The sequence below is a fragment of the Eriocheir sinensis genome, chromosome 2, assembly GCF_024679095.1.
Source record: "Eriocheir sinensis breed Jianghai 21 chromosome 2, ASM2467909v1, whole genome shotgun sequence".
NCBI lineage: Eukaryota > Metazoa > Arthropoda > Malacostraca > Decapoda > Varunidae > Eriocheir > Eriocheir sinensis.
Window position 1 is genome coordinate 17,455,443 of NC_066510.1, and position 24,491 is coordinate 17,479,933.

Sequence of the window (24,491 nt, forward strand, 5' to 3'; positions counted from 1 at the left end):
CACCTCGTCCTATTACCACCACCAAGGGAAGCAAAGGTTGGTGGATATCATGTGTACGATCTCCTGATGACGGTTAGAAAATAATCAACTGTCAATGGAACTCGTAACCTGAGCCCCGCGTTCACTATCTCTTTGTACTGACCACTCGGCCCATCACCTCATCAATGTTCGTCCTGCTTGTCTTCTCACCGGTTAGATAAAGTTATTTATATTCTACTTCATAAAGCTAGCCTCCATTTTTTTCAAAGGCTCATATATACTTATTATTGTCGTAGTTGTCTTTCTCCTCCTCGTTCTCCTCCTCCTCCTCCTCTTACATCTCCTCTTTCTTCTCTTACTCAAAAAAAAAACTCTTATCCCCCTTCTTGTTTCCTTTTCGTCCTTCTCCGTATCTTCATATTCTCCATATTCCATCATAGTCCTTATACTCTATCTCCTCATCCGACTCGTCCTCCTCCTCCTCTTCCACCTCCTCGTTCTCCTCCTATATAAAAGAATGTACTCTTATCCCCGTTCTTTTTTCCTCCTCGTCCATCTCCGTGTCCCCTGTATGTAATGTCCCCGCCGACTGTCATCACTGTCAGCCGCCTCTTCCTTCAGGGGGCCTCCCGTCTCATCACTCCATTGTGCCGTGAACCACTCAGTCAGCCACTCTATTACCCCACCTGTGTTTACCTGTCACTCTATAATCAACCTTTTTTTTTTCAGCGCACACTCGCTATTCCGAGGAGAAAAGAATCAGCATCCCCGGAGGTCGGCGGCGGCAGAGGAGGAGGAGGTGGCATCCAGAGTAGTATTACGGAGGAGGCTGGGAGAGATTGTGTTTGTATGTATGTATGTGGGGGGGGGGGGGGGGGCTGGTGTTCCTCCCTCCCCCCTTATACTCATACATATACACACACGTCTCCTGCCTGTCACAAGCCGCCGCCGGGCAAGCCTCAGGCACCTGGCTTGCTCGTGGCTGGTGGGTATACGCTCCGTGGGTATGCGTGTATGCGTATCATCAGCTATAGTGGACGAAAGACGGGCATGCGTAACGACCAGCTGAAGAGACGAGTGTTACTTACGCACGAACGGTTTATGGGGCAGCTTAAAGAATGAACGTGAAGTAGTAGCAGTATAAGAGTATAAAGGGCGAGGCGTACTTTGGCACGAACAGCTTCTGGGATATTTTAAGGAATGAATGTAAAGTGAAAGCAGTATGAAAGGGATAAATTTAACTTAGGTAACCATGGTTTTGGGGGGACAATTTAAGGACTTATTTACGCAAGAAGAGACGAATGTTTATAATGCACAATATCATATAATTTTGAGAACGATTATTATGAAAAGAGCAAGAAGGGGCTGCTGTTGGTGGCTGGCAGCGCCCCGAGATGAAGACGCCGCTGCCGCCGCCTCCAATGGGTGCTGCACGCGACCCTCGGATTCCGCCGCGCCGGGTACGGGAGGACAAAAGTTACAAATGAGGCGGAGGCGTATAGCTGTGCCCAGGACCTTCCCTTGTGTCCTGTGCTGACGCCGGACAATTGACGCGTCCCGTTCCCTGCCACGACCCTGTCTTCGGACCCACACTGGTTACCTCATCTACCGGTTTTTAACATCGAGGTTAAAGTTACTATTATGCCTGAGGGAGGGGCTGACGGAGCGCTCTGCTGGTGATGCTGCAGCTGGTGGGCGACGCGAGGTGGCGTGGCCGAGCGGGGGCGCTGAAGGGGGCGGCGAGGGTTCAGTAATGAGCATTGTCGGAGTAAATCCCCAAGACGCCGAAGAATCGCACAAAGTGAGGTAAGGCAGGCAGGGCAGGGGCGGCGAGCAGCAGGTAGGTTGCCAATTGCTCTTTGTGTCTTGGGCTACTCAGGTGTGAAGGCAACGCTCCCATGGACATGTTGAATCACACCTCCTGAAAACACCTTCCATTCTTTCTCCTCTGCAGCTGCACGCCCGAAATGTTGCTGCCTGTGCGCCGCCATACACAGGAAGCGAGGGGCGACGGCAGCTGCGGCGGGGGAGGGGGAGTATGCAGATGGCCCCCGCGGCGCCCGACCCTGGGTAACGGCGGGCGCTCCGGGGACCAGCCAGGCCACGTTCAAAAGCGCCCCTATTCACGGCCCCCTTAAAGGCTGTTTCCACGAACTGTCCGCCGAGGAAAAATTAATCCCTCACTATTAGCAGCGGCGGACAGCAGTTTGCATATGCGCCATTTTCTCGAACGGCTGTCGAGTTTTGGTGAGCTGAGGGGCGAGGAGGCGAGGATCAGGGACGAGCCAGCACCACCGTCACCTGCTCTGGGGCGCTGCATGAGGGGGCGGCGCGGGTGGTGAGGGGGGGGAGGGGGAGGAAAGAGCTGATGACGCTATGGTGGCGGGAGGGATGGAAGGGAAAGTAGGGACAGTGGCCGAGGAAAGGCTTCTGTCTGTTGGCCATTTGGTTGCTTCGCTGAGAGTCCTGTATAGCGGCCATGGTTCAGGTACGCCAGACACACAAGTTAGGACGACACACTCAACAGAAAATAAACTATAAAAGTAACCTGACGTGTTCCCAGAAGCCATGAAAGCTCAACAGTGGCTTGGTGGAGCTCTTGGGTTACTGTTGCTGCTGCTACTGCTTTCGGTGGCGTCGGGAAGCACCACGCGGACACAATACCGTGGGCTGAAGAATCGCACCCCACGACACTGCTGAAGCCTCTCGCACGCCCCTCGTGTCCTCAAATATTAACCTCCCCGCACCATCCGTCACGTGACAGCCGCCGCGTTGTCGCCACGTCGCCACCACAATCGTAAATAAATCAGACAAATAAAGCCTCGCGCCATGCACTTCCGTCCATTGATTACACTTCGCCGTGCCCGGACACCGCTCGTACTCATTCACCTCCAAATCTGGAACACCCGATTTTTTTTTCTCCTTTCTCAGTAAAAGTCACATGTATACTGTCGTTGCACTGCATGTCAAAAATATATCTCTGCCTATTAATTTCTGTCTTTCATCCTTACTTCCTTTCTTTCGTTATCAATTAATTCCTTACTTTATCTTTTTCTTTCTTTCATTCTATCACTCTCTCTTCTTATAAATGCATAGTTAAAAATATTTCTCCCCAGAACTATACATTGAAAAAAAACATCATGCAGTTTCAAGTAATTTCTGAACACCCTGCATGCCTAACAAATAACACGTCTACGCGCGGACAAAACTACTACTCGTTCCGTGACAAGAACAAGAAAATAAAGATATACAAACAGGAGTGCATCAATCATTTTAATACCAACTGTCTGGACGAGGCATAGAAAGGAGCACAACCTATCATCAATAAACGGAAGAGAGCTGCATAGGCGGAGTGAGAGGGAGGGAGTAAGTGAGGGGGAGAGGACAGGCACAGCTCCCTCTCTCCTATCTACTCCCTACCATCCTCTTCCTCCTCCTCCTCCTCCTCCTCCTCCATCCGTCAGAGGTCGCTATAAACATCATCACACGCTATTATAACCACATCCATCAACGGAACCACAGGCCAGAGAGGAAGGACGCCTGCCTGCCTACCTAATCTCTCTCTCTCTCTCTCTCTCTCTCTCTCTCTCTCTCTCTCTCTCTCTCTCTCTCTCTAAGGTATGGGAGCACTTCCGCCGGTCCGTGGGTGTTTGGGGGGTGGGGGGCGGCGGCGGCAGCGGGTCCGTGATTTTGGGTAACACGAAACTGATGGGAGAAGGGAGGAAGGAAGGAAGGGAAGGAAGTAGGGAGTAAGGGAGGGAGGGGGAATAAGTAGGAAGGAAGGGAAAGAGAGGATAAATGCGAGTAGGAAAGGATGAAAAAGGAAAAGAAAGGAAAAGAGGGAAGGAGAAAATGGAAAGAAAAGGGAAAGAGGAACGAAAGAAGAAGGGAAGGAGGAAAGGAAGGAAGAATTGTAGGTATAGGAAAGGGGGTAAAGGAAAGGAAGGTAGATTGAAGGGAGGGAAGGAGAATATCGGATTAAAAAAATAAAAAGGAAGAAAGAAAAGAAGGCTCGCAATTGCAGATCGGAAAGTGAATCGATTCCCATTATTATTAATATTATTATTATTATGATTATTATTATTATTATTATTATTATTATTATTGCTAAAACTCATTTCTCCCCTCTTCCCCGCCACCAGATGATGAACAACGCTCTGGGGGGAATGCAAGGAGTGGCCGGGGGAGCAGGAGGGGACAGGGGGTTGGGGGAGAGGATGAGGGGGGATGAGGGGAAATGAAGGGGGGGGGGGTAAGAGAGGGAGTAAGGAGGCAAGAGATGAGTGGGAGGGGCTACAAGGGGGGCGGGGAAGAGAGGGAGAGAGAGAGAGAGGGGGGGGGGGTTGCGGGGGCGGACAAGCGGTGACTGACGGGACCACAATGCCACAGTTACCTGGAAAACTCTCTCTCTCTCTCTCTCTCTCTCTCTCTCTCTCTCTCTCTCTCTCTCTCTCTCTCTCTCTCTCTCTCTCTCTTGTAAATAAATTCCCACTCAGCTACGAAACTAAACTTATCTATATATCTGGTTAACTACAGAGGAGGAGGAGGAAGAGGAGAAGGAATAGGAACTAGGAGGAGGAAGAGGAGGAGGAAGAGTAGGAAGAGGAGGAGGGGGATTAGAGGTGGATGCTGCATGTGATGATAATGGTGATGAGATGCTACTTTTTTTTACAGTGGAAGGATGGGTGTGACGCTGGTTTGAAGTAATCCTGGTAACGGAGTCCTGTTGTTGTTGTTTAAATAATGCAAGTAAAGGGATGCTGCTGCTGTTGATGATGATAATATGACGATGTTGATGCTAGTGATGCCGGTGACACGGTGATGATGGTAGTGATGCTGAGGGTCTACAGAAGGCAGTCTCTTACCCTGCGGTGGAGGACTCTGCGCCATGCTTTCAACACGCTGCCAAGGCCCCAGACGCGAGGGATTTATCAGTGAGGTGATGCGGGGTAAACTTCGCCTTCCCTCGCTGTGTCCTTATCGCGCGGGATTACGAGACGAGAAGGCCGAAGGTCACACACAGAGGCGACAACAGGCCTGGGGATGCGTGTGTCTGCATGGGAGGCCGCTTATATGGCCAGGTATTTCTCTCTCAATAAGGATGTTTCTTCAAGTTTTTTAGCCGGTTCACAGGAATACTGGCGAGCTAGAGGAACGAAATGGTTAAGAGCTCAATGATTACTCGTCTTTTTTAGTTCGTTTCGATGCACTGAATATTAAGGAGCTCAAGGATTTCACTGCGAGGATGTATCACAAAGTAGCAGCTCAAGTTTTCATTATAGAGCTTTGAAAGGGTTATATTTTCTGTATGGTTATGTTAACAGCTACAATTTATGGTTACACTCGAAGATTTCTGGATGATACGCAACGGCCTACTTTGAACCTCTTTTTTGCCAGAACCGTGAGCGTAAAATGAAGGAAAATTTAGAGATTGTATGATCGCCACAACACCACCCACGACCACGCCACCAATAAGTCACTAATCACTATACCACACCAGCTACAGCCACGACACAGCCACACCACACCATCACTTCACTGTACAGCACCACCCTCCACCACACGCCCTTCCTCAGCCTCCCAGACACTCAAACTACTGGACTGGAGAGTGGAGACCCATGGCAGCGGCTGTTGACCTCACCTCCACTGTCGCCCCCCATTACCACCCTGCCCTCCATGCCCTCTACCTTCACCCTCCCTCCTCCCTACCTTCCTTCTTCCTCTCCCTCCTTCCCTTCACGACTTGTCCTTTTCCTCTCTAACCGCACGCCGTACCACATGGTTCACCCCCACCGCTTCCTCCTCCTCCGCGACACACACACACACACACACACACACAGTACCTACTTCCCACGTTAGAAGCATTAGGTCCATCATGTAATTCTTTAAAACGTTGTAGTAGTAGTATTACCATATATTTCTACTTCATTTGTCTGTATATCGAAGGAAGATTAAGTTTTTCAGATTTCTTATTAATATATTTTTGGTAATCGGTCTAAATACATGATGGGGCGAAATGCTTGTTAGTGTAATGGTCTTTCAACTCTCTCCTTGTAATACGAAGTCGAGGTTATGTTTGAGGGAAAACGGACTGGTGATCTTTGGCTACTTGGCGTCGTTCGAAAATAGCCGCGGGCAGGTTCTCACGTCGCGGGGGGTCGGGCCTGTGTTCTATCTACCTCGCACGCTGACCACTCGACTTGACCGCCGCCTCCCACTGAACACTTCGACTGACTCTTGGGGGAGAACTTAGCTAAACGACCCAAGTGAACATTCTCCTTCCTAAAGAAATGAAAATGATATAAAACACCTTCCTAACAGCCGTGATGGTTATGTTTACAGCTACAATTTATGGTTACACTCGAAGATTTTTGGATGATACGCAACGGGCTACTTATGAATCTCTTTCAGCCAAAATCGTGAACGTAAAGTGAGCACTGAAGAAAAACTATCTGATTAATGTAGAGTCACTTAGGTTTAAGGACAGATCACCTAGTCAGGACCATGGGGTCTGTGTGGTTTGATTTTCTATGTAAATCTGTGTAAATATGAAAGAATGAAGCATAAGGTTGAGAAATGAATATAAAATGATCACGAAAGGGCTTGTTTACGAGGAAAAGAAAGGAAGGGATGTAGGAAAGTATAGTGATTTAATGATTATGCTATATTATGAAAGATGAGGATATGGATACCTGTAAAAAAAGGGGAAATTATAGGTAATGGGAAGAGCGTGTAAGGAAGGAAAAATATTAGATGGACAGATGAGGAGAGGAAATGGGAAAAATCAGTCAGGGAGTAATGCGATAGAGAGAGAAAGAGGCGAAGTGAAGAAACTGCGTGAGGGAAAATATAGCATGAAGCATCCCTCCCTTACCCACCCTTTCCTCCCTTCTCCCCTCCCCCACTCCCCCATCCATCCACCGCGGCCACTGGAGGGAGAAGGGAGAGAAGGGATGGAGGACAGGACAGGAGAGAAGAGAGATGGAGGGAGGAATGGACAGAAGGGAATGAGGAAAGGACAGGAGGGAAGAGAGATGGAACAGGAGGGAATTAAGGGAGGAGGAGAGACAAAAGGGAGGAAGGGAATGGGGTAACGACAGGTATACATTAAGAAAACACGTGTCCCTTCCCTGACATTCATGGTCCCCTGTGTCTTCCCTGCCCCTCCCCACGTCCCTCCTCGCCCCTCCCTCTCCCAGCATCGTAGTCCCCTAACAAAATGGAATCCCCTCCCTTCAGAGACTATTACGGCAGTTACAAGCTCTCTCTTATAATGTATTAATAAAGTATACTAGAAGGAATTAGGAATCGGATAGCAGCTCTGATTACCTCGGCGATAAACCAAAGAAATTCCTGTCTGTCGTTGTTTTTATTTTCTTACGTGTAAATGAAAATGTCAGCGAGTTATGTTTTCTAATGGTTTGTCTATCTATCTATCTATCTATCTATCTACCTATCTATCTATCTATCTATTTTTTAACGAGTGTGAATTAACTATTGTATGTCATTCTACTCCCCTTCTTACTTCATCGACCTCAAGGAATGGAAACATAAATATACTCTACGGGGTTTACTCGCGAGATTTTACTATGAGTCACAGAGAACGAATAATTTTAGAGGGCCAACTAAAATAATTGAGTGGTTCCGGGGATCGTTATTTATTTATGTATCCCGCTCTGGAAAGAAACACTCGCAACACTATTCTTTCTGAGTGAATTATAGTAGCGATGCGGTACGTAGGTGAAGATTAAGGGTGAAGCGATGTCATTATCTTTTCAATATAATAACTACACATAATTTATTGTCGCTGTCATGCCCGGGAGATAACTGCTTCACTGAGGCTCTATACCACCCTAACAAACCCGCCAACAAATGGATATAATATAAACTAGAAATAAACAAGGACACTGACAAAAGCCCTATCTCCTCACCAGCCAAGTCATGCAGCAATATTTTCTAATGATTCAAGTTTAGAACAACAACGAGAGCATTACCATCACTACAGCGTCCCTTTTCCCTGCCACTCGTTACCCTTGGACCAGCAACCCCATCATGTCATCATTATAGCCAAACCTTCTTTAGCATACCATCACCACTGCCTTCCTTAACCCTACCACTCGTTACCCCTGAATAAGCATCCCCACCATGCCTTCCTTTCAGCCAACCCATCTCGGACATACCATCACCAATCTCCCCTTATCCTGATACCATCCTCGTTACCCCTGGACCAGTAACCCCTCCACGCCTTCCTTACAACCAACCATTCTTTAGCATACAAACCAAAGCCTTTCTTTACTCTGCCACTCGTTACCCATGGACCAGCAACTACTCCATGCCTTCCTTACACCCAACTCTTCTTTACCCTGCCACTCCCAACGAGACCCCCAGCAAAGAGCCCCCGTTATTAGCCTGCTACCCCCGGACCACGACACCCCTCCCACTCCCCTCCCCTACTCCCCAACCCCATCAACTGCCAGATGTCACCAGGAACCGTATTTGTATCTGGTGCTTCGGTTCTCGAGTCGGGGCATCACGAGAAGATTCATGGCCCAAAATTCCTTATTCATGACGAGGCGACAGAGCTTATGTTGGCGGCCATACTTACACAATTCAAAATGGTGACAGTAAACGAAAACAAAAGATCTCCACTTACATTATCCTGAAGGCAGTTGTCTCTGTCTCTGGGGGTTGGCTGTCTTTCCCTTCCTTTCGTCCATCTGAAGAAGGCGCCGCTGGGGGTTTGCTGTGCCCAATACCTCAAACAGTTGCACAGAAAAAAGTACATAACCCATCCTCCGTGAAGGCCCGTGGGTGACTGATAAGAGCAGAGCACACAGGTGGCGCGGCCCTCTGGCGGGGGATTTGGGAACTGTGAAATGGCTCGTTAAGTGTTATTGTGTAGTTTGTTCATTTTTTATAAACTAGTGATAACGTGTGTGTGTGTGTGTGTGTGTGTGTGTGTGTGTGTGTGTGTGTGTGTGTGTGTGTTCAATTATTTTTCTCACACTCAACACTACTTCCATATATCAAGGCCAGAACAACTATAGCTATAAAAATAAGTAGATGGTAATTGAAACATGGATATTCAAAACAGATTTGCCATTTTTCGCGTCTCGAACACAGTACATTAAAGTCTCTCGGCGTATAGAGTGTAACAAATAACTCTATAAAACAATAATGCAATACAGACATATATGAGGAAGTATATAATAGCTTAATACACAAAAATATAAATATACATCAATCCTCAGCATATTTAGGTTGTGGGGTGTTACACAATGCTCTCTCATAACACCCTTAAAAGGATAAAAAAAAGGGTACTTCATTTTCACAAGACTCACGGTAACATTAGGTATCATACGATTCTTCAAAGACATAACAACGCTTCATAAACAAAACAACATCGAAATACAGAGACAAGAGCTTGTAACTATATCTTAGTATCCGATTCCTTTGTGCTTCCTAACTTTCGGAATCCTGCGCCTGGCAAAACAAATGAGCAAACACACAGGAATAAATAAATGAATAAATAAATAGATAAATAAATACGAATAAGATATACACAAACACAACAATCACTACGTCATTTACAAAGCTATAACCGTAACAATCCCCCCCCCCCCTAAAAACAGCGTCTTTGGGATTAGCACACACACACACACACACACACACACCAATCCCCCGCGCAGCCTCCCCCATCAGAGCGACCGCGGTAATGCCCTAAGCACCAACTGTATACAAAACTAAACTACAAAAATACACCTTAAGTAACGGAATAGATGGACAATAGACTCACAAAACATCGTTAGGGTGAACAATGCTAACGTAGAACTCTCCATCCACTCCAAGGTTTTCCTTCAGTTTTCGTGTGTTGAGAATATCCTTCCGTTCGGTCGCTTCTTCGTCAGGTATATGCGTTCAAGACCTTCCTTCAGGCAAGACTCAGTGGGCGAACCTGTAGTAGGGGCTCGTGACGGGGGAGTGTCTGGCGGCCTCGGCGGGGTGGTGGGGCGGGTGCTGCAGCCTGGCCTTGAGTACTCGGGCCTTCACGCAGGAGTAGAGGGCGAAGAGCATTGCCACCAGCAGCACCGTCAGTAGCACCCCGAAAGCCAGGATCATCTTGTAGGGCGTGACGCAGAACATACTCTCGTTGCTGGGGAAGAAGGAGAGATACACGTTATATGTGAGATTCATTTGATATCTTCCTATTTTTTATGAGAGAAAAACATGTGGAGGGATTTTTTTCTTCTTTTTGATAGATGAGTCGTTGGTTAATCTTTCCATCAACCATAAAGTAAAGTTAATGGTGATAACAGCTCTTAGCTGCGAAGCCTGAGTGATTAAGGATGCAATCTATAGTAAGGAAACAGCGAAAAGTCATAGAAAAGGGAAAACAAGGATAAGGAAATTAGGGAAGATAATAAGAGGATGAGAAAACAGAACTTTAATTTGAAAAGTGTTGCAATAAACGAACCAGAGTGAAGAGTAGTTTTTAAGGCACGAATACAGTGATTGCCTCTCGAGACATTTTTTTTTTTTTTTTTACGTCGCGGCCTATTGCGCTGTTAGGCTTTTTCACCGGTGAGGCCTGACTGTCGGCCCAGCCCGTTGTGGCGCAGGCGAATGTTTCTAGTAACGCCATCTTGTTTTGGCTCATACTGCCCCCCGGAGCTCATCTTTGAGCCTCTCTTTGGAGAAGTAATCAAGAGTCCGGGTTGATAGGTGGTCTTCAGGGCAGCATGTGGGTAGTCTTATGCCACTCGGCGGTGACTGAAAAATCCCAGCTGTGTGGCATCCAGGACTCGAACCCGCGTCCCTCCTGGATCACCCGGACGCGGCGCCGGCACGCTAACCACTCAGCCACCGCCTCTCTCCCCTTTTCCATATACTGACAATACTTGATCATCCGAATCATAATAATGTTTCTCACCTGTCCCTTCCCCATGCATTAAACTCACCTGAAAAAGTCCACGGATTCCACTTTCGAGCCTCGGTCCGTACGGTATTGCTTCACGAGGTTCGGTTGGTTACTCTCGATCCCCGGAGCTCGAACCTCCACGGAATTGAAGACCTCCACCTTGTCCACCATGGTCTTGGCGAGGGCTCTAGCGTTTGTCCGAGGCGTCTGGGGAAGGCGAGGGACTGTCACAACCAAAAACACTAGAGAATCATTGGCTACGACTCAATTCCTATTCATAAGAAGAAAAAATGGATACAAGGTGATATTAGAGAATGTGGCGTACTAATGCATATGGAATCCTTGTTCTAGAGAGTCCTTGGTCATAATATATATCATATTAATACGGCGAAAAAAGAAAAATAGATGCAAGTTAATAAATACAAGGGAATGTGGCGTACTATTGCATATGGATTAAAGGGATCTGTAACAAAATCGAGGGAAGAGGGAGATGTTGAGAATTACTGTAAGGAAGGAGAGAGAGGAACAAGGCACCTACTGTTAAGATTAAAGACTATATTGCTAAAAAAAAAAAAAAAAGAGAGGCAAGGATGAGATAACTAAGTGAACAGGAAGAACAACTGGAAATGAAGGCCAAGAGGAAGGGAGCGATGGAGGGACAGAAGGAGCGAGGAAGAGGAGTACCTGTTGATGGTGGGGCGTGACGAGGTCCTTGAGGTCGAGCACAGGCTGGATGCTGCCCTGGCCTGTCCCGCCCATCCGCCGCCCTATGCGATTGCTGAGTCGTCCGCAAACGGGCTGAAAAGTGGCAAAAAGAACGTGTAAAGCTTAACCACATGATAAACATGCAAAGAAGGATTAGAAAAAGAGAAACGCACATTGAAAGGCAGAGAAACAGGCAGATTTAGAGTTTTAAGCTTGATAAATGATTTGACTAAGATTGAGGCGTCTGAGAGAGGACCGAGCCAGCTTGACTAGAGGACGTACTAGTTGGCAGGAGCCGAGGCAGACGAGGACGGTGCAGCGCAGGTGGAGGTGGTCGCGATCAGGGAACTTGAAGGCCTTGAAGGACGCGTAGGCCATCTTGACGCCAGAACGCGGGTTGAACTTTACTCTGGAAGGAGAAAAAACGGTTGTAGATCGAAGACGTGGGTTCATGGTTACTATACTGCCACTGCCATCACGAGCAACTTTACTTATATTGCTGCAACTCCTACTACTGCTTCTACCATGCACTACCACCACCACTACTTCTACCATTACTATAACTACTACCGCTTCTACTACCTACTACTACTACTACTACTACTACTACTGCAACTCATACTACTGCTTCTACCATGCACTACCACCACCACTACTTCTACCATTACTATAACTACTACCGCTTCTACTACCTACTACTACTACTACTACTACTACTACTGCAACTCATACTACTGCTTCTACCATGCACTACCACCACCACTACTTCTACCATTACTATAACTAGTACCGCTTCTACTACCTACTACTACTACTACTACTACTACTACTACTACTACTGCAACTCATACTACTGCTTCTACCATGCACTACCACCACCACTACTTCTACCATTACTATAACTACTACCGCTTCTACTACCTACTACTACTACTACTACTACTACTACTACTACTACTTCTGCTACTACTACTGCTGCAACTCATACTACTGCTTCTACCATGCACTACCACCACTACTATTACTACTACCGCTTCTACTACTACTACTACTACTATGACTACTACTGCTACTACTACTGCTGCTGCTCACCTTAGAGGGGGCATGATGTCGTCGTCCACGGAGCAGCCACTCTCGTCGATCAGCTCCTGGCTCTGGTCGCCCGAGCCGTCGTGGGCGATGCAGGAGGTGATGCGCGTGTCGAGGCCCTTCGTCTGCCGCACCTTCAGCACCATCGTCGTGTCGTCACCCACCAGCAGGTGATCCAACACGGGCTTACCTGTGACACGGGGTTAGGGTTATTATTCGGGAGTTTACTTATAGCCTAGCACCGCAGTTTAATACCTCGCCTTATTCTAATTTTTACTTGGTTATCTCGATCTTACATTACATAAAACGACTTTTCTCAAAATTACTTAAACTCCTAAATGTCTCATGTTCTTCATTTACACTGGTTTATCTGACACTTTTAATTAATCATGAAGCATATAGATGATTTTCAGTATATCAAAAAACTGAACTGCTCTCTCTGTTGGCTTAAGAGGACAGCAAATCAAATACTCCTCGAAGTTCATCCTCAGCAAGACAACAAACGTGCATAAGCAGGACGAAAAAAGTTACGTACCGTCCATGGATGTCCCCGCCACGATGTCCATCCAGCAAGACACCGGCTCGGAGTTCCCTTCCGGCATCTTGTTTCCTGAAGGAGACTCAGAATTAGCCGCCGAGATACAAGCATGTGCGCCAACCCTCGAAGTGATATCTGGTGTGGCTGTATTTTCTCCGCCACAGACTAAAGGGCTAATGTAACAGAGATGAGCACCGAGGCAACACTCATCTTTAGTGTATGCCCCCAACTTCACCTTATTATAAAGTGTAAAAAGATTGACTAGTTACTACTCCCCTACCCTAAAAAAACAAAACAAAAATAGGCTTGCAACATGGCACCCATACAGGAAAAAAACAGGGTTGCCAAAATGAAACGTCGAACTCACGCCACATGAGCAGCTCCGGTGGGGTCTCGACGGGGTGCCATTCCCTCATGGTGTCGTGGGCCCTTCGCGGCGACCCCTTGTGGCGGAGGGACACCAGGCGGGGGTACTTGGAGGGCGAGTCGTCAGCGGCGGTGGTGGAGGTGCGTGGAGTGGAGGAGGAGTAAGGAGAGGAGGAGGTTTTGCTGCGTGGAGGACCGGCGGCGAGGACCAGTGTGGCGATGGAGTTGTTCTCACTGCTCAGAACCTCTTTTTCTCGCACCGGAACTGTCGCCTCGGAGTCCTGGTTGACCACGTTCATCTGCGGGGCATTGAACAACTACTTGAAGACATAGGCAGATGCAGATAAACAGACAGGTAGATACTACAGAAAACAGACAATGGGAAGTATATAAGGACAGGTAGGTTACAAGGAAAGAAAAGAGATAAAGCAAAAATTGAAGACGAGACCCGGCAACTTCACACACTTAAATCAAAATGCAATTAACCAAATCTTATGAAATCTACACATACAAACAGAGATAGATAAGCAGATAGATAGAGTGAGATAATTAAACACTTCATCACCCGCCATCTTGACCTACAACCGACCTGCGCCTGGGCCTGCAGCTCCCCGGCCTGCCGCTCCAGTTTGCAGCGAACGTGGACCTGTTCGTCAATGACCTGCTGCACCCACTTGTCGAACTGAATGTACACCAGCAGCTCGTAGGTGTGGTGGCCGAACTGCGGAGGGGAGGGAGGGGAAGGGAATTGAGTTACTGTGCATGGAGTTCTTTATTTGTATTGTATTAAGCATCGTGTAAGCTTCACCCAGTCTTTTTTCTCGAGCTCAGGGTTAAAGGGAAAGGAGTTACTGTGCTGTACTGTATTTGTAATGTATTATACCATCGTTTATCGTTCTTTATCGTGCGTGAGCTTAAGTTAATTTTGTTGTCTCACTCAGGACTCGAGGGTGACTAAACTCTCTCTCTCTCTCACACACACACACACACACACACACACACACACACACACACACACACGTCATTGCCACATTATCCGCACGCACCTCGTCTTCAATGACCTTGACGCCACACTTCTGGGCGGGCACGACGAGCGAGGTGGAGGTGTTGCCCTGGCCCACCTCGCGGCAGCTGCTCGGGTACCCTCGCGCGTACACCGAGCCGAAGAACGCCTCCTCCGTGCTCACGTCTACCATCAAGGAGCCGCGCGTGCACCTGCTAGTCACACCTGAGGAGGAAGGGAGGGTGTGGTGGTGATGGGGGGAGGGGTAGGAGGAGAGGGGGGTGGTGAAGCGCGTGTGTGTTTGCGTGTTTGTGACTTTGTGTTCAATGGATCTAACACTCTTTATGTTTTTTTGTTGTTGTTGATCACTATTTTAAGACTTTTTTATCATTAATGTTTATGGACGTAAGCGTGCGTGTGTGCCTGCATGTGTGTGTGTCTTAATGATCCTATCACAATGTTTTTTTTTCCTATTTTCATTCACTATTAAGACTTTTTATCGTGTATTTTTATGGACCTTAAATTTAAAGGGAAAGTTATGTATATACGACGGTGCAGAGGGCCAAGCGTGAATCATGTAGACTGCGCAATTCAGTGAGCACGAATCTTTTAAGGGGTTGTTACACTGGGCAGATTTTCCGTGAATCTTCAGTCAAACCACGATTTCCGCTGGCGTGGTTCTCATATTTCCGTTGTTTTCTGACGTGTCCACGATCTTCCAAAGCCACGGTAGATTTCACCTAAGGACGACGGTACTACTCACCATCAGCAGCAGAAATAACAAGAAACAAATGAGAACCACGCCAGCGGAAATCGTGGTTTGGGTGAAGATCCACGGAAAATTTGCCCAGTGTAATAGCCCCTTTACTCACCCACGAATTTGTTGGAGAGTGCAGGCTTGATGGGCGGCTCCCTGTGGTGGTGGTGCTGTTGCTGCTCCTGTTCCTGCCCCGCCCCTCTCCCAGCCTGCAGGAGAAACACAACCACCGCTAAAGACACCCTTGGACACAGAGCCTCACCAAACAGCCTCGACTAGGTAGCATGTATGATAGGTAGATGTAAAATAGGTAGAATGTATAATTGGAGATGTAGTTGCTCAGTATCTGTCACCATGCCTAGGTATGTATCTGTGTGCCTTACGTGTAGAAACCCTCGATTACATAGTTTTAGTCATTCTTAGTCATATAAAGCATGCATGCAAATTCAATCACAGGCAAAAGCATTTATATTCAGTCTAGATTATGAAGCCTAGAGTATGCAATGTTATAATTATTGGTACAAGGTGATGCATGTACCTTAGATCACGAACAAAATCATATATGTTCAGTCAACACTATAAGAGCCTAGAACTAGTTTATACAACGTTATTCATACAAACTTTGGAGCAGTGACTTCAAATTCCACTCTTCGAAATCGTAATTCATTTAAATACATCGCATCCCACACTAATAGGAACGCCGCGATTCTCTCCTCTTTTCTTCTCCCCTAATAACTAGATCGTCGTCACCCGTCACTCACCATCACTAGAAGCATCGCCACCACCACCACCATCACCACCGCCGTCCTCGTCACCGCCATCCCTCCGCTCGCTCCTCGCCGCCAAGTCACGTCCTGCAAACAACACACACCTGGTTATGCAAACTTACAAGTGAGACGCCAAAAAAACAAACAGGCGCAGACAGAAAGCAAATAAAGATAAACAATACAAATGAACACCAAAGAAACAAAAAATCAATAGCAAAAAATACAATATGGATAGGAAATAAAACAATATAAAGAAATAAATATGAACGAAAAACAAAACGCCTCCCTCGTGCAGGCGACAAAACCTATTGCATGTTCCTCTCGTCACTATTCGTATAAAAAAGCTGAATTTTCTTTTTACAGCAAGGGAGGCAATTCAAGGGCAATAAACCAAAACAACAACAAAAAAGGCCCACTAGACGCCGCCCCAACAAAAGAAAACAGAACGAGAAGTCAGGAGAGAAGACAAATTCGGGTGGCGAGGTGTCTTGATACTCTCCTCTTGAAAGTGTACCATAAACCATGCACCGTAAACACATCAGTCAGAACGGACGCGCGACTTTCCAAATACCATGAACCGGCTTGATGATCAGCCTTTCCTGTCCACCTGTTAGGCTGCATCACCTCCAGGAAATTGCGATGCTGGAGTAGTAGGAGGAGGGAGAGGTTACGTAGGAGGGAGGGTAAGGAGGGAACACACTGAATGAAACACGTGGCCGCGGTCTCCTCCCTTCCCTCCCTCCCTCCTCTCGGTTCCTCCTCCTTCCTCTCCTCTCCTACCTCCCTCTCCTCTCTGCCGTGCCTCCGCCAGTCACGGTCAATGCTCGCACCGCTACTCGGCAAATACGCTGTTTTCATTTTTTTCTCTCCTCTTATGTGTGTGTGTGTGTGTGTGTGTGTGTGTGTGTGTGTGTGTGTGTGTGTGTGTGTGTCCTCTTAATGACTAGGCAATGTGTGTGTGTGTGTGTGTGTGTGTGTGTGTGTGTGTGTGTGTGTGTGTGTGTGTGTGTGTGTGTGTGTGTGTGTGTGTGTGTGTGTGTGTGTGTGCGTGTGTTATGCTCTCTCAATCAGTCCATCACTAAAATAACAAGGTGAAGGAATTACCAACCACTTCTAAAGGCATCGACTCACAACTTTCATATTCTCTCTCATTTCTATTTGCTTTCCTTGCTTTCTTCCTCCTCCGTTATGTGTGCAAGCAACTCTCAAGTTCATAAGATAACAGCAAAAGAAGGGCGTGTCTCTCGCTAATTCGGGCCAGAGTATTCATCACCCGGACCACAAATTTCCCCGCCAGTCCCTCCCCTCTCATGTCCCCACCACTTCCTCCTTCATCTCCCTCTCCTACCTTTCTCCCCATCACTTCCTCCTTCATCTCCCTCCTCTTTCCTCCCTCTCCTTCTTCCTCCCTTGTATCTCCACCTCTCCCTCATCTTCTTTCCCTTCTTTGTCTCCCCCTCTCATCTCCCTTTCTCTCTCCTGGTCCCTCCTTCCCCCCTCTCCTTTTCTCGTCCTCACCTCCCCCCTTGTCTCCATCTCCCTCCCTCTCCTCCCCCCCCCTTTGCGTGTTTGCGTTCTGCCGCAGTCACCTTCAGGAATTCAGTTCATCTGCAGCATTGTGGGTAAAGTGGTGGCGGTCACTGGGTCGCCCTCTCTCTCTCTCTCTCTCTCTCTCTCTCTCTCTCTCTCTCTCTCTCTGCCGGGTATGCCGTTCGTGGTTCTTTTAATTTCCGTTCTTTTTTTTCTTTTTCTCAATCTGTCGTGTTCCCATTTTCTTTCTCTCTTTACTGCCGATCATTTAAGCTTTTTTTTAAGATTCTTTGTATTATAAGGTTCAGTGATAGCCTACATACAAGCACGCACTCTTATACTGTTCTATACTATCATAAGATACGGAACCATTTAAAACAAGACCTCAATGAAAAATAAAGTATGATTTGCGAGAACTACTAACCTATCTACCTACCTATCTATCCCCCTCCTCCCCCCTACACACACACACACACACACACACACACACATACACACACACACACGGCATCCACCATTTATCTTAACGAGGTAGTTGATGGCGATGGGCCGCGTGCGTGCCTTCCCCTGCAGCCTCCCGCAGCGGCACCGACGGTCGTGTTGAGGCGAGGCTGGGGTCGGTGCGGCGCTGGCAACAATGTCACGACGTAATATTAGGTGGTCGTGGTCGCGGCGGCGGTGGTTATCCAGGCACACACACGATCATTACACACGCGCACATACACACACAGGAATGCAGGCAGACGAGTAAACAACATATGAGGAGCTATTTGTGTCATCTTACCGGCGTTTTCTAAAGATTAGAGGCAGCTATAACCGCAGTCGTTCAAGTTATCAAAGAAACGTTACACACAAACTCACGGGCAAGCAGACGAACAAGAGTTTAAAGCTATTTTGAGGAATTATGCCAACTTATTGCCGTTCTGCAGATATGAGAGAGAGCTAAAACAGTGATTATTACATATAAAGAGCATACTGAACAAAAGCAATCTTTCCTCTTTGATAAATAAAACAGAGGCTTTTTTTTCATTCCCGAGTTTGCGGATGACATGGAGGTATTAAGGGTTGAGGATGATGAAGCAACAGGGAAAGGTTACTCACTCTTACATCTTGCACCAAGGTATATATATACTCAAAATAAACGAAAGACAAGGAATAGTGAATCTGTAGCGTCTATACTCGTTACCAACCCCATGAGGCAACATATGTTCTGCCTGAAACACATCTCACACTGCGGAAAGTGGCAATATCTACACATTATAAAACCACAAGCATCAACTTTGTAAGACGCAACAGACTAATGAGGATAAAATAAAACAACATATATAAGCTTCTGGAGGTCATTCAGGACGAGCATCTGTCTCCACTCTTGTTGCTTGGCCGTGATCGCGCTTCTCATGCTGAGGTGAGAAGGTTCAAGTGATTCAGGAGTCTGCTTACGTCACCGCTGGAATGATGGATACCGTTAAATTCCCGGAGCCATTATTTCCGCGCGCAGACTTCAGAGAGATGCGCATGACCGGCCTACAGCACGGGTTGGAGACAGAGCAGAAGGGTAAAGATAAGGCCAGTATTGACAGACGCTTTCGGCTACCACAAAAAATATTTCCAAAGGCCACAAAAAAAAAATTGTCGGATTCTCATGAGTGCAGAAGCCTTGTTAAACTACCACTGGGCTCATAGAACTGCCCGTGGAAACACTAGCGCAACTTGTAGGAAAGCGTTATCAAATGTAGGTGTGTAAGGGCCGTATTTTAAGACACCATCGTTTCTCACATCAACTATTTCTAAAGGTCAAAGAGGGGATCAATCTGGTTTTCATGAGTGTTTTTTAAGGTTCATGGCACAGAAGAAGAGTCAACTACCACCAGGGTCGTAAAAGTACCCCTGGAAAGGCCTACAGCTCCTACGAAAGCCACGTCAATTATGTGAACTTAGGCGACGAAATGTTTTAAAATACGACCCTAACCCCCAAAATGTTTGAGAATATGGGCCATTTCCACTCTGTTCGTCACCGCAGCCGTGATAAATGAACCTTTACCTCATGCAGGAACCCCATTCTTAAGCGTCCCCACAGGGCCTGTATATTACGCCCTGGATGTACTGAAATATCATGAGGGTTACAAGTACACAAGATAATAGGTAAAAAGCTCCTCTTCCACGCGCTGCGATGACCTTTACTGTTACTCGTTCTTCGTGTCTCTGTAACCCCTGATATGACACTGTTCTAGGTGGAATGAGCTGTTGTGAGGGCTATATATACAGGCACACATGAGTAAAGTAAACATGAAAAAAGTAAAAAGCTCTTCTTCCGCGTACGGTAATGACCCTTCACTTCAGGTTACTCGTTCTTAGAGTCCCTGTAAGCTCTGCCACGCTCTGGATGGACTGAGCTGTCCTGAGGGCTATATATACAGGGACACATGAGTAAAGTAAAAAGCTCTTCTTCCACGTACGGTAATGGCCCTTCACTTCAGGTTACTCGGTCTTGGCGTCTCTGTAAGCCCTGCCACGCTCTGGATGCGGCGGGGAGGGGTAGTCACGTGAGACAGACCCACCGGAGGGCAAGGAGGAGGAGCACGAACTGTATATTTCCCTCCACACCCGTCCTCATGGCAAGCCCGGCGTGAAGGAGCCAGCGGGGCGGGTGCACGAAGGGCGGCGGACCGGATTGAGTGATCGTCATCGTCCTCGAGTTGTTACATGAGGCGACGCAGGGAGGTTATATAACGTTACCAGCACGAACTTCAGCAAAAAGGGATCAGACGCAAGCACTGGCACGCAAAACGGCATCGATCACACGTACAGGCAGACGACACAATACAGATCTTACGCGGTGTAGTTATTGATGATGAATGAAGTAGGAAAGCGAGTGATATCAGTGAGAACAATAAGACGAGGCAGTGAGAGATAAAGTTAATAACACTGGACATATTAAGGAAGCTATAGATAACGCGAAGTTGCACTCACACACACGCGCGCACACCTATTTCATACTTATTTTTATTTATGTTTGGCCCCTGACCTGTCTCCCTTACTATAGAAAAATAAAACAATCCTCTTGGTCAAACTCGTCCACAACAAACACATCCACCTATAAACTTGGGGTTGGATTCCTCTTCGTTTTGTGTGTGTCTGGTCCTATTTCACGCCCGCCCATCCAAAAATGCACGCCTCACCGCCCTTTATGATGGAGGAAGGGCCGCTGTTACCACGGTCAGCGCTTGCGTGAAATGCTCCCCGCCGGAAGACACGCGGCGATGCATGACTGACGAGGGAGGAACCGTGAAAAAGAACTCCAGACCGAGGCGGACGAAGGAAGTGTGTACTCAAATGTCTATCAAGATGAATAGAGGCGGGACTAAATTGTTTCTTCCATTATGGTGAACCCCTCGACTTAACGTCCTTAACATAAGCTTCTGTTAACACCTGGATCAAAACTAAACTACCCAAGAAAAGTACAAGGGAAACAGAGGTATATGGAGACGAAGGAGAAGCAACAGAGCATCAACAAGCCATCTATCTTTACTAGCATAAGAGAAGAATAAGGTAAAATAGACCCATGAAGACACAGGGGAAGTAAGAGAGCATCATCAATTCATCGATCACCACCCACCCAAGAGAATAAGGTAGAGGAACATGAAGAGGAAAGAGAAGCAATAGAGTATCACCAAGCCAGCCATCGCCATCCCCGAGTGTAGATCTAGTCTTGTGCTCGGAATATAATATATGAGAGCTCGGTGAGAGATGATAAACGTGTGGGTTGATGTTGATGATGGTGACGAACGTAAGGGGGGCGAGTTGTTGTTGATGGGTGACGGAACGTACTGCAGAACAACGGTGCCACATATCTTACTCAGCCTCTTATATTTACCGACTTCCGACCCAAAAACTGTCTCGTGGACCCCAATGAGGAGATTCACTTATAATTATCGTTAAAATAGTTAATTCCTGATGTTTCTTGGCAATAGTTAGGCGTCAGAAACCGGTAAATACTATGCTCTGAGTACGACAATCTGGCAACGGTGGTGTAGAGTGAGTGTTGATGTTGATGTTGACGTATGGGAGGAGGGCGAGCTGATGGATGAGTCCCAGCCCTATACGTAGAAGTGGTGGTGGCGAGTAATGTAATGATTGTGATATAAGTCTCTGCGGTGAGGGTGACGCTTCGACTCTCCCACCGCCCACACATCGAGCCGTTACTTGCAGGCCGTAATAGTGAGTCTTGTGGTCGGATCTAATCGCTAGCCTACCTACAGGAGAGAGAGAGAGAGAGAGAGAGAGAGAGAGAGAGAGAGAGAGAGAGAGGAATGTGAGCTTGACCGGAAAACACAAAACGGGAAGTACAGAGGTAATAATTCGCAATAGCTCGAGATAAGAAGACCAGTAAGTGAAAAAGAATAAAGATAATGGTGCTTGAGAAATAGTAGTAGTAGTAGTAGTAGTAGTAGTAGTAGTTGTAGCAGTAGTAGCCTAGTCGTAGTAGTAGTAGTAGTAGCACTCTAACTCTTTATAGGAGCAGTGGGTAGCGGGCTTTTTTTTTTTACATTTTTTACCTTTTTTTATGCCTTTGAACTGACTCCTCTACTGTAAAAAAAAAAAAAAAAGTAGTAGTAGTAGTAGTGGTGATGGTGGTGGAAGAGGAGTAAGAAGCGGAAACAATCGTACGTGGTTTTCAGCTCTGCCGCTCATCTCTTCGGTCTATCCCGGAAGTAAAGGTTCAAACAGTATATAGGAAGAACTAACCAGGAAGGAGTCTACTCATCGCTCGATCCCGCTGTGGCTGAGAGGAAAAACGGAAGCGAAGGGAGGGGAGGGAGGGACGGAGGGGGGAGGGGGGGGGAAGGGAGTGTCTGGTAGCTCTTGAACGTTATGCAGCCCAACCTTGACATGACAGTCAACGGGGCGGGTGGCGTATATATGAAGGCTAAGAATGGGCAATATTTTTTTTTCTCTCTCCTTGAACAACCTACCCAAGACTCATCCTCTGCTATACTGTACTAAACGCCCAATCTTCGTAGTAGCGTAGACTGACAGCACAGTTATACGAACTATATTCATTCGTTTATCAGTTTACTTGCTGGTGATAAACCTGTGTCTCCTCCGATAAAGATGTTCGTAATAAAAGAAAAAAAACTATCTGAAATCACTGCGATTGTTTCCCTCGCTTGACGCATTGTCGAGATCGTGTATACAGCTGAGCGTGAAGGATCTTGCCTTACTTCCGGCCGGGCGAACGGGCGGTCAGCCTTCCTGCGTTCCCCCCCGCAGCCCGCCGCCGCAGTGGGATAACGGTCCGCCGCCAACAGTTGCCTTACAGCCTCAACCCAGGAAACCGATTGATAGCCAATACGAGTATCCGGCATGGTCCAGACGGTGATTGTTTTTCCATCAGAAGTAACCTCGGCGTGGTATAGGTGTATTGATGCTGCAGAACATTGCGTTACTACGTGGATGAGTTGAGGATCATGAGTCGGCACTCCTCAGCGCGGCCCACTGAGGGAAACAGCCGCAGCGGGGATGTGCGGCGGGGCGGGGCGGGCGGGGCGACAGACCTAACTGTTTGCAATTTCGGCCCCAGGTAACGCGAGAATCTTAATCTCCCTGTGTCCGTGCCGGAGGACAGGAAACACTCACAGCTAGGCGAAGGAAAGAAAATCCTCAGTATTGCATTTTTTTCCCAGCTCTTCGCTTCCTCATACTTCATATGTAGCATTGTCAGTGATATTGTGACCGCTACAATATCGTTGCGTTCTTAATACGATACAAACGCACATCGGTTTAAAAATATGTTGTCATACTGAAATGATGAAGGCAGACGTAGGAAGTAGGCCTTCAGCATTGAAAGTATAGCAAATGACAACTCTCAGAAAACACTATTTTTCTTTTTCGAAATTTAAAGAAAAAACTGCATTCATGGCGTATATTTCATGGCCACGGGAGGGGGGCAAAAGAGTAATTACTTATTATGTCAGCGATTTAATGTGAACAGATATCGAATATACATCGATAATTGATCGCACAAGATAGGCATCGTCAGCAAATCATCATTTTTGAGGATCCACGAACCGCCGCACAAACACACGTACCATAAATCTAGTAGTCAAGGGATGAGTGTGCTAAGCAGAGTTTTGCATGCAATCACACACACACACACACACACACACACTTTACCTTACTGCTGTCCGGCAAGTGTTCAGGCGCGTCTACACTTCAGCACCATCGGTGTTTTACCACAAGAATGTCCACAGGCTTCAACTGAACTTAACTAAGATATCTGATGTCAGATAAAAATAATCACCGTGGAATTAACACTGAATGCAGAACAAGTACGTATTAATATCACTTAGTTCAAGTCGAGACGCAAGACGCAGGCACGAACACACGCCTGCTTCCCGTGGCTGGCGGCGGGCAAGTGAGTGCTGACTGGCGACTGCTCGCTCGGTGCTCGCTGTTGACTGCTGACCCGCGCTGAGAGAGGAAAATGGAACACAGTGAGATCTGGCAACATGACGCGGGAGACAGGCCCTTGATCGCCACTAGTGTGAACGGGAAAATTAGGAAGCGCCAGGTTAACACTTAATTGGGTGACCGTGATCAGTAAACAAACCAAACTAAGTGGGAGCGGTGTCCTGTGTTCATCTTCCTCCTGCATCATTGTTATTGAGATTTTCCAGCGTTCTGCGTTTCTTTAACGTCATTGCCAATAGCCGTCTGGGTAAGCACTCAACCACCGACTTGCCGTTGCCGAGCGGTGCGCAGTGACCCTTCTGAGTGAGTCACGATAACACTGTGTCGCTCTTCTGCCTCCTCCGCGTCATTCTCTCCGCCGTCGCCCG

At 47.2% G+C, this 24,491-nt stretch overlaps 1 protein-coding gene across 1 annotated transcript; it reads right to left on the reverse strand.

The window, feature by feature from the left end:
• Window positions 1-9,063: 9,063 nt before the first annotated feature.
• On the reverse strand, window positions 9,064-24,441 carry LOC127000367 (uncharacterized). The gene is made up of 12 exons (XM_050864028.1): window positions 23,827-24,441; window positions 16,117-16,209; window positions 15,471-15,564; window positions 14,642-14,823; window positions 14,185-14,316; window positions 13,597-13,894; window positions 13,227-13,301; window positions 12,695-12,881; window positions 11,885-12,011; window positions 11,582-11,695; window positions 10,938-11,104; window positions 9,064-10,132 (listed from the first exon to the last, which is right to left on the reverse strand). The coding sequence occupies exons 2-12, from the start codon at window positions 16,174-16,176 to the stop codon at window positions 9,922-9,924; spliced, it is 1,647 nt and encodes a 548-aa protein (XP_050719985.1). The 5' UTR covers window positions 16,177-16,209; window positions 23,827-24,441; the 3' UTR covers window positions 9,064-9,921.
• Between the last annotated feature and the right edge of the window lie 50 nt (window positions 24,442-24,491).